The 11347-nt window shown below is 40.3% G+C and overlaps 1 protein-coding gene across 2 annotated transcripts in view; it reads left to right on the top strand.

Moving 5' to 3' along the window:
- Positions 1-11347, top strand: part of LOC133480749 (collagen alpha-1(XXIV) chain-like) — a 147856-nt gene extending 136509 nt beyond the window's left edge. For both annotated transcript variants that reach the window (XM_061779308.1, XM_061779309.1), the window contains exons 50-60: positions 17-70; positions 199-261; positions 496-549; positions 667-702; positions 3047-3082; positions 4034-4060; positions 4637-4705; positions 4874-5042; positions 5191-5300; positions 7359-7595; positions 8428-11347. In XM_061779308.1, coding sequence (XP_061635292.1) covers positions 17-70; positions 199-261; positions 496-549; positions 667-702; positions 3047-3082; positions 4034-4060; positions 4637-4705; positions 4874-5042; positions 5191-5300; positions 7359-7595; positions 8428-8574 — 1002 coding nt within the window. In that variant the 3' untranslated portion in view covers positions 8575-11347. The remainder of the gene's footprint in view (positions 1-16; positions 71-198; positions 262-495; positions 550-666; positions 703-3046; positions 3083-4033; positions 4061-4636; positions 4706-4873; positions 5043-5190; positions 5301-7358; positions 7596-8427) is intronic.

Here is an 11347-nt window from a genome sequence, read left to right as displayed (position 1 = left end):
AATGTTCTTTTGCCAGGGGGAACCAGGTCATCGAGGGATGCTTGGTTTGCAGGGCTTTCCAGGTCCAAAGGTGAGCACAATAGTAATGGTAATCTGCTTAACCATGAAAGTACAAAAGATATGGTAAAATTGATCAGACTACACAATTATTATCTATATAGTGACATATATGAAATTAAATATTCTCTTTTACCTTAGGGTCCAAATGGTGATGTGGGATTGAAAGGTGTCCTTGGTCCCAAGGGCCCCATGGGTCATCTGGTAAGTTTTGTCCAAATAATATGAAACTCAAACCAAGATTTGACAGACATATTCACTCACAATAAGGGCTACTGGATGCAGAGTATAGTGTTCATAGATCCCACTCTGCATTGAGAAACCCAATGATGTAGTCAAAAGTACAGTATTGGGAAAATTCCCTTACCAGTTTCTGTAACTTTCATTTCACAAAAAGAGATACAAGTAAGCCATGCTTAAAAATAAAGTTTGTTTCAGGGATTCACTGGACCAGTGGGGCCTGAAGGAAAGACGGGGCCTATGGGAAAACCTGTAGGTTTTTTTTAATTTACTAAAACAAGTTTATTATGTTCTAGCAGATGGATTTTATGTTTAAATTATGTATGAATGAAACACAATGCTTTTTGTTTTTTTTGGCCATTTCTACAGGGGCCACGAGGTCCAAGAGGAAGCAGCGGTGAAATGGTAAGATCTCAGTCCAACCTGTAATCAATAAGTCAAAAACTTCTAAAGGTGAAACACTAAATTACAACTGATACCATATGTGATGATATCATGATTACACTCACCTGAGACATCAAACTTGATGTCAGCAGATTCCTCTTTGAAAAATCACTCCTGGCTCCATTCATGGCGCCACCTCAAAGCAGCTTGCGGCTCTAAGTTGAATTTTGGATGAATGCAGGCTGGACTACAGTGGTAGTTTTAATCTATTTTATCCGCAGTCATTGTGAAAGAAGTTGGTGTTGACGGGAGTTTGTTTGGATGAAATGCCTCGTCAAATTGTTAGCATGACAAACCACTGTGTGTCTGCATATTCATATTACCCAGGGCACAGGTCCTTCAGAATACATTGTATGTCATATAACACCATACTTTGAAATCATTGTATACAGTATATCTGTGCCTGATGGTGTTAAATTTTTTACTCATCAACATTTAAATTCAACCTCCTCTGGCCACAATGAATCAGAATCGGAATGATCTTTATTTGGCATGTCAAAAACACACAAGGAATTTGTCTCCGGTAGTTGGAAGCCGCTCTAGTATGACAACAGACAGCCATTTTGACAAAAAATACTTTTGAGACAAAAATATCCTACATATCACAATCCACAAAGGTAGAATCGAGGCAACTGGATTTGGTCTTGTTTGTTGGAGACGTTTCACCTTTAAGCCAAAATGCTTTTTCAGTTCAAATTTTTTAGGTGGGAAGTCATCCTATGTATGCAGAAGTTCTATCTCGTCGTCAGTCTACACATCTCTTTCTGGCTTACTTCACATTCCCTGCCATTGCTGTGATTTTGTTTACATCCATCGCACAGGCTTTGTCTGTTTTTGATGACTTCTACTGGCAGCATTACAGCACCACTCAGGCTGGCCATATATACGACAGCATTTCAGCATTTTCATATGGACACCACATTTCTTGAAACGATTTAAAAAATGAAAAGAATAGAACGGCTCCATTTATGTGTGAAAAGGGCCATAAAAGGCTTCTTTTTCACCTCTTTCAAACCAGCAGTCCTCCATCCAAAATTTGGGTGTCATTGTCCTGGAAGGGGGCGGCAGTGTAGGCGACTCGTTAGCACGTCTGCCTCACAGTTCTGAGGACCCGAGTTCAAATCCCGCCACGCCTGTGTGGAGTTTGCATGTTCTCTCGTGCCTGCGTGGGTTTTCTCCGGGACCTGCGGTTTCCTCCCACATCCCAAAAACATTCATTGGTAGGTTAATTGACAACTCCAAATTGCTCGTAGGTGTGACTGTGAATGGCTGTTTGTTTACGTGTGCGCTGCGATTGGCGGGTGACCAGTTGAGGGTGTACCCCGCCTCTCGCCCAGAGTTACCTGGAATAGGCTCCAGCACACCCATGACCCTAGTGAGGATTAGCGGTACGGAAGATTAATGAATGTCCTGGAAGGAATGTCTCTTCTTGAGATACCAATGAGTCACTGATGTTGTAGTGGTACATTTGCCTGACTTCAGTGCAGTTGGTATAAGTTCAGTTCCCACTCAGTGACGGTGTGAATGTGAGTGCCAATGGTTGTTGTCTCTATATGTGCCCTGCGACTGACTGGCGACCAGTTCAGGAGTTAGTCCGCCTTTTGCCCAAAGTCAGCTGGGATAGGCTCCAGCATCCCGTGACCCTGAATAGGATGAGCGCTATTGAAAATGGATGGATGAGATGTCAATGAACCGCTGACTCTGCACCCGAAGAAGCTGCTCGTCAATATTGTGCCCTGTGCCTATATAACAGCTGTTTAGTTTTCCCAATGTAGTGGTCATTGTACTCCTCACTCCACTGAACTGCATAAGCACCACATCAGTTTGTTTTTCAGCTTTTATGGGGTGAAGCAGCTTTTTTTCTGAGGGTGTTAGTTGGGTTAGTATGTTGTGTTTGAGTTTCTTTGACAAACCAGCCATGTCGGGGACCGCCACATTCCGCCTCCTGTTTCTGTTTTCAGGCTCGGGTGTAGTGTCCAGTCTTCTCCTGGTGCTGTTGATAAAAGCCCACTTTGGATAGCCACAGTTAGTAAGAACCTTACTAATATGTGTCTCCTCCTTCTGTCAGTCAAGAACAATTTTGGTTGCCTCGATTTAACCTGGATGACTGAGAATCTATACTCACTTCCACAAAAAAATCCCACTGGTTTTTGTCACGGCCTTATAGAGACTTCGAAGATACATTTTGGCTTTACACTTGACTTTTCTTCACAACAAACTTGTTGTATTTATTTAGTGGAGTGGTGGTTTTAACTTTTTTTCCACAATTTTGTAACATTTTCACAACAATTTCCCATGTTTTCAGGGCCCCCAAGGACCACATGGAAGTGCAGGACCCAGAGTAAGTTGGTTTTGTTTCATGTTAACAGATTTTTCGTTTGTGTGACGGAAACTTGATGAAACACAGTTTCAGTTAACTCTTTATTTCAAGTCCATCTGCCCTTTGTATATACCGCTTGTTGTATCCAAGATAAAAGCGGAGCTGTTGCCTATTCGAGCTGAACAAGGACAAATCACCAGTTAATCACAGGACTGACACATAGAGACAGCCAATCATTCACTACACATTCACACTGATAGGAATTTTTGTCTTCGATGAACCTAACATACTGCACATGGAAAGAGAACATGCAAACTCCACACAGAGATTTTAAACTGCAAACCTATTTTCTGTGAAGTTACAGTGCAAACCAAATGCTCTACTTTTTCCCCCCTACAATATTTAATTACCTATTATCTATAATTCAAATGGAAGAAGTATTTCTACCAGATGGTATATTTCAAATAAGCTAGTAAATGGAATCTTATGTTGTGTGTTGGCTTGATGTCAAGGGCTGTCAGCTGCATGAATAGAGTAAATATATCAGCCTGACATCAGGTAACCCTGTGAATTTAACAAAGAATAACTTGACACAGTAAACGAAGCGCAACAATGGAAATATGTAGTGCCATAGTTAATGTTTCTTCTTCTTGGCATCAAGATATTTTACAAGAACAGTTTAAAGTGATAATTATTTGTCGTCAGATCTCTGTCTCTCAACAGACTGCTATGTTGCTCTATCCTACGTGTCATACGCACCACTGTGGTTGGTACCCAAACAGAAAGGTGGAAACGGCAACAAATTTGTACCAAAGCGAACTTTACTACTCATTGGAAAACTTATAGAATACTATACCACTCTTTTACATTGACAGCCACCAATCCATAGAAAGTCTCTCCTTGTGTGCATATCTTCTTCTAGTATTGCTGTAGACCCACATGCTAATTTTTTCATGTTTCTTTCTCCCATAGGGCCCCCCTGGTGCTCCAGGTCCTACAGTAAGTAAGATAAGAAAATCAAACACCAGAAGTAAACCTCCCCCCACAAAAACAAAAATAAATACAAATAAAAAAATATCTAAACCTTTATACTTTATATAGTACTAGATAACATTAAAAACTAGTTTCTGGACTGCAGAGCTATCGCAGGATGTTATAAAACCCATGGATGCTCTCTTAACACAAATGTATTTTACTGAATATACAGTATGTCAACAAATGGTTAGAAGATATGAAAAATGAAGCCTGCTTATTTTTCATCAGCGGCTTAATTTTACTGCTTCTGTGATACTGACTGACTCACCTGTTCGTATGTGGAAGACAAGAGATCTGATATGGATCTTTTTCTTTCTTTTTTTTTAACATTGTACAATACCTGGTGGAATGCTCGACAGGACCCAATAATATGGTTTATTGATGCCTTTTACTGCTGTCATTTCATTATTCACATATTCAGGTGCTTTATACCCCAGTAAATTATAACTATATTAAGTGGCTTATTTTCCCAATATTTGCAGAAATATGTCAATACATTTTCATTTAATAACAAAATTAATCATGATCTTGATCCCACAGAGGCAACTACTATATGATGATTCAGAATTCGACAGCATGTCTGACTCTAAAGCAGCCCTCGGAAAAGAGGTGAAGTATTTAATTCATTCAGTAAAGGTTGCATGCAGGGTAGCAAAGGACAGCAAAGAGCCTGTATTAATACATGAACATGCTTAAATCTAATGCAAACATACAGTAGATAAATTATGTAGTTACATATTACAAAATGTTTTTTCTTGACATTGCTGTTATGAGCAGAATTTTCAAGACACTGAGGAGAACCTGCCAGACCAGAATTCTGCGATTTTTAAGACTTTGCATCACCTGAGCAGCATTATTGAGAGCATCAAAAAGCCTCTGGGAACCAGAGAGAACCCCACTCGCGTCTGTAAAGACCTGCTGGACTGTCATCACAAGCTAAAAGATGGTGAGAGCAGATTGGTAGATTGTTTATTTGAGCAATCTTTAACTTAAACCTCAAGCTTACTTTTCAATCTCTCTCTCTCTCTCTTGCTCTCCCCCCCCCCCCCCCTCTCTCTCTCTCTTTCTCTCTCTCTCACTCTCACAATCTCAAGGTTGGTTCTGGATTGATCCAAACCTTGGCTGCACTTCAGATGCTTTCCAGGTCTTTTGCAACTTCACTGCAGGTGGTCAGACCTGTTTACATCCACTGGCCACTAATAAGGTAACGTTGAAATATATGCATGTATTAAACCTTGAAGGACCTTTAACGTTAACTAACTAATCCTAACAAATTATTTTGATGTAATTTTTGTTAAAAAAAATAAATAAAAATGGCAGTTAATTTCCAACATTATCAATCAATTTTGGAGCAATCAGTAAATAACTAATTGCCCTGGGAATGCCCCTTTTTCATTTCCAAAATCGATATACCACCATGTCTTTGTGTGTCATCTTCCAAACTCTTTTTCAAAGGTGAGCGATGCAATCAATATATTGATTAAACCTGCGTATACAGTATAGGTGGAAATGAATGTAAACACACTTACCTCATGCGTTGCCTTCCTTCTGCAACGATGCATTACAGCAATCGATTTGAACAAAACAAGCTTATTCAAATGTCAAACTTCCCGATTTTCACTCGTTATTGTCTAAAAAAAAACATCCAGACTTTCAATATGGGCATCAATTACACTGCAGAACACGTAGTACTTTAACGTTTAGCTGACGTGTTGTTTTCAACCACAATGTGGGCAGGCCAAAAAATCTGTCTGAAAATCAAATATGTCATCAGAAAACAAGCCTAAAATTATGACTGAGTCTAATTTGGAGGGATTTTTTTTTCTGCAGACATTGTTTTTAAGTCCACAACTATGGAAAAAGTGCCAATGTTCACAGCATTTTGGAGGTCCTTTGAGATTAGGGGCGTAAACTTTCATCAATTAATCTATTTATAGTTCTAAAATCCAACTACATTGACTAGCAAGTTGTCCCTTGTACTGGAGATGTACCACTATATAGTGGACATATCCATCCATCCATCCATCCATTTTCTGAACCGCTTCTCCTCACTAGGGTCGCGGGTGTGCTGGAGCCTATCCCAGCTATCATCGGGCAGGAGGGGGGGTGCACCCTGAACTGGTTGCCAGCCAATCGCAGGGCACATACAAACAAACAACCAGTCGCACTCACATTCACACCTACGGGCAATTTAGAGTTGTCAATTAACCTACCATGCATGTTTTTGGGATGTGGGAGGAAACCGGAGTGCCCGGAGAAAACCCATGTAGGCACGGCGAGAACATGCAAACTCCACACAGGCGGGGCCGGGGATTGAACCCCACTCCTCAGAACTGTGAGGCAGATGCTCTAAACAGTCATCCACCGTGCCGCTGGACATATACAATAAATGTAAAAAGTCTACAGACCCCTACTATACGTACTGAAAATGTTCATTAGTAAATAAATCCTAAGTGTTCCTCTACTAACTCTTCCTCAATATGAGGTCATCAGCAGTGTTGTACCTGAATGAGTTCAATGAACGAAAGTTCATGAACTAGTTTGTATTTTGTACGAACGTGAACTGAATTTAGTTCATTTCTGCCCGAAGAACATATTTGAGAACGCGCGCATTCTGGCATCAAAGAACAGTTTTCGAACGAAAGTTCATTTTCATTCAAGAGTGCCAGGTTTCGCTAGGGACCTCCAGGATAAACCCGAGAGTTTCCTGTCATAGTCCCAAAATTCAAAGAACATTGAGTGAGTTGGGGGCGTTTCTTTATCAGGCACGTGAAGTGGATGGGGCAGTGGGAATGAAATGAGGTTACATTAGAATTTTGCTAGCTTTTTGAGAAATTGAATAGCCTGCCTTCAGCTACCTTTTTTTTGTTCCACTTAAACTTAACTGCACCTCTGAGCAACATGATCCAACCCCGCAGTTTAGGGAGTGTCTTAAAATTATAAAATAATGATAACCTGACATTTAAGGGACAGGATTGAAGGTACCAAAAATAATTTCACACAGTCACCCTGGTAAGGATAAGATTAATACTGTATCGGTGTACATACGTAAAATTATACTATTCTAATTGTTATTATTAAACCTCAACTTAAGATGCAAGGTGCAATAAAACAGTAAAGAAACATTTCTGATGAAAAGTTTCTGTTTATATGAACAGTCTCCATGCAGCTCTCAAACAGAGGTAATTCTCAAACAGCCACTTTTGCCCGAATGTAGTTATGACATATTGATGGCACCTCTGTCTGTGCTTCAACCCTGCAGATGGTGTTTGGTGTAGGGAAAGTCCAAATGAAGTTTCTTCAGTTACTGAGTACCGAGGCCAGCCATAGCATTGCACTCCATTGCTTAACGGATCATTCCAACACCACCGCTGACGGCTTCAGCTCTCCTGGCCACATACAAAAAGAGAGCAGCAATCTTCGGTTTCGAGGCTGGAACAATCAAATATTTGAGACCGACACACTACTTGAACCATATGTGCTACAAGATGGGTGCAAGGTAGGACTGCCTCTGTCCTGTTTTTCTCTTGAGTTTTAGATTTTGTACCCCTTTATGCTGATAAATGCAGTATTTTGGACTAATCCAATTCCAATGAAGATGGGACGTGTAAAATATCGTTTTCAACTTATATTGAATTGAAAACACTACAAAGACAAGATATATAATGTTCAAATTGATAAACATAGTTGTTTTCTGCAAATCTGTACTAAGCTCACAAAAATCAAGGCATTGCAATTGCACACATTAATAATAATGCTTAAAAGAAAAAAATCCATCCATCCATCCATTTTCTACACCACTTATCCTCACTAGGGTTGCAGGCATGCTGGAGCCTATCCCATCTGACTAGAGAGGGGAGGTACACCCTGAACCGGTCGCCAGCCAATCACAGGGCACAAACAGTATAGATAAGCAACCACTCGTACTCAGATTCATACCTACTGGCAAATTAGAGTTTTCAGTTAACCTACCATGCATGTTTTTTGGAATCTGGGAGGAAACCGGCGCACCCGGAGAAACCCCTTGCAGGCACGGGGAGAACATGCAAACTCTACACAGGGGAGGCTGGATTTGAACCCAGGACCTCAGAACTGCGAGGCAGATGTGCTAACCAGTCGTTCACCATCCCAATGTGGAACCATTTAAAATGACTTCAAAATATCGCCAAGAAACAATACTACAAAAAATAAATCTACAAAACACTTTTTGAGCTATGCTTACAAACCTTTGCTATTTGGGCAGAGCAATCCCCCATGAATAGCGGGGATTCACCATATTTCAATTATGAGTCCATTGTTTTCTCTTCTCTCCTCCATCTATTGTGTTTCAGATCCAAGATGGCAGCTGGCATCAGTCACATTTCTTCTTCCATACTCAGGAGAGTCACCAACTACCTATTGTAGACATAGAGGAAATTCCCGCACCACATCGCAATGTTCAGCAACATTTTGAAGTTGGTCCTGTCTGCTTCCTTTGAAGCTAAAATTGCCTCTGCCCTATCACATTAAACTCCTTGATTGGTTGGTTGTCTACCAAATGTTGTACGCAAAAGATTGTATGAGGAAAATAATCTGTCTATATCTGGCTAGTGACAGACTTTCATAGACCCACTTACAGTGGGTACGGAAGGTATTCAGACCCCCTTAAAATGTTCACTCTTTTATATTGCAGCCATTTGCGAAAATCATTTAAGTTAATTTTTTCCACATTAATATACACACAGCACTCTATATTGACAGAAAAAAAACATTGAATTGTTGAAATTTCTGCAGATTTATTAAAAAAGAAAAACTGAAATATCACACAGTCATAAGTATTTAGACCCTTTGCTCAGTATTTAGTAGAAGCACCCTTTTGAGCTAATAAGAGCATGGGAATAATGCAACACCTGGATTTGGGGATGGTCTGCCATTCCTCCTTGCAGTTCCTCTCTAGTTCTGTCAGGTTGGATGGTGAACATTGGTGGGCAGCCATTTTCAGGTCTTTCCAGAGATGCTCAATTGGGTTTAAATCAAGGCTCTGGCTAGGCCATTCAAGAACAGTCACGGAGTTGTTCTGAAGCCACTCCTTCGGTATTTTAGCTGTGTGCCTAGGGTCATTGTCTTGTTTGAAGGTGGACGTTCGGCCCAGTCTGAAGTTCTGAGCACTCTGGAGAAGGTTTTCGTCCAGGCTATCCCTGTACTTGGCCGCATTCATATTTCCTTCGAATGCAACCAGTCGTCCTGTCCCTGCAGCTGAAAAACACCCTCACAGCATGATGCTGCCACCACCATGCTTCACTGTTGGGACTGTATTGGACAGGTGATGAGCAGTGGCTGGTTTTCTCCACACATGCCACTTAGAATTAAGGCCAACAATTTCAATCTTGGTCTCATCAGACCAGAGAATATTATTTCTCATCATCTTGAAGTCCTTCAGGTGTTTTTTAGCAAACTCCATACGGGCTTTCATGTGTCTTGCACTGAGGAGAGGCTACTCTGCCATAAAGTCCCGACTGGTGGAGGGCTGCAGTGGTGGTTGACTTTCTAGAACTTTTGCCCATCTCCCGACTGCGTCTCTGCAGCTCAGCCACAGCCTCTTTGGGTTCTTCTTTACCTCTCTTACCAAGGCTCTTCTCCCCCAATTGCTCAGTTTGGCCGGACGGCCAGCTCTAGGAAGACTTACAGTCGTCCCAAACCTCTTCCATTTAAGGATTATGGAGGCCACTGTGCTCTTAGAAACGTAAAGTGCAGCAGAATTTTTTTGTAACCTTAGCCAGATCTGTGCCTTGCCACATTTCTGTCTCTGAGCTCTTCAGGCAGTTCCTTTGACCTCATGATTCTCATTTGATCTGACATGCACTGTGAGCTGTAAAGTCTTATATAGACAGGGGGTGGCTTTCCTAATCAAGTCCAATCAGTGTAATCAAACACAGCTGGACTCCAATGAAGGTGTAGAACCATCTCAAGGATGAGCAGAAGAAATGGACAGCACCCGAGTTAAATATATGAGTGTCACAAAAAAGGTTCTGAATACTCATGGCTGTGTGATATTTCAGTTTTTCTTTTTTAATAAATCAGCAAAAATGTCAACAATTCCGTTTTTTTTTGTCAATATGGGGTGCTGTGTGTACATTAATGAGGAACAAAATGAACTTAAATGATTTTAACAAATGGCTGTTTTAAAGGTGTCTGAAAACTTTCCGTACCCACTGTAATATGTATGGACCACCCGACAGATAAGAACAGCTGTATTTATCAAATATGTGTAAAATATGTTTTTGCTTGTTTCACTGTTAATCAAATGGTGCTCAGGTTGGCTGTATGGATGCATATAGCCCCCTGATCACAGGGTTGGGCCTCACTATGCCAATCAAACCCCTACAGACACCATCCCTTACCACAGACACACCCAGACCATTCTATGCAGAGGCTCAACGAAGGAGTGTGCAAGGCCTCTAAATAGGAGCACTGTATAACTATAGATCTATATGAGTGCAATAGCATGTGGATGTTATGTATTATATCCCTTCAAAGGCTATATGGATATTGTTATCATTATATTTTATTTTTAGTCCTACACCGTCGGACCTACTCATCTTGACAGATGGTGCTCTACCTCTACCTTGCTTTCAAGAATGGTTGCTTTTAGTTTAGTCTTTGTTGGCTTTGTGTATGTACCGGTTACATCAAGGTTTATTATGCTGTAAAAGTACTTAAGTTGAGTTTGTCCCTTTTAATTTATGAACTGTTATATTTAGTGTGCTTCATATTAGTGTAGCCTTGCTTATATGTGGTAGATTCTTCAGGGGAATCCTATCATTGGTGCTGCAACAAAGAATGAGTCATCAATTGGTTTTTGCATTTCCTGTGTATATTTGGCCAACATACTGTATGTTTATTTATATCCTATTTTGTTTCGTTTTCCACATTACTGTACAACAGTAAGTTATACTCTCAGAGAACTATTGGTTCATCCACACTTATAGAAGTATTTATATTTTCATGGTGTTTTTCTTTATTCACACCTGCAACTGTATGTTTATCACACTGTTACTTCAGTTTATTCAGTGGACTGGCAGCTACAATGGGCCAGAGTCAGAATTTGTTTAAACACAGCCATCATATTCTTAACTTTTGTTACTTAACTTACATTACTTTGAGTAAAGTATGATTTTATATATATATATATGATTATGGATGAAAAATAGTTGGGTGCATATGTGTAAATAATAAATATGACGACAAATAAATGGAAATTTGATCCAACAA

The sequence above is a fragment of the Phyllopteryx taeniolatus genome, chromosome 7, assembly GCF_024500385.1.
Source record: "Phyllopteryx taeniolatus isolate TA_2022b chromosome 7, UOR_Ptae_1.2, whole genome shotgun sequence".
NCBI classification, from domain to species: domain Eukaryota; kingdom Metazoa; phylum Chordata; class Actinopteri; order Syngnathiformes; family Syngnathidae; genus Phyllopteryx; species Phyllopteryx taeniolatus.
This window is presented reverse-complemented; position numbering and strand designations above follow the sequence as displayed.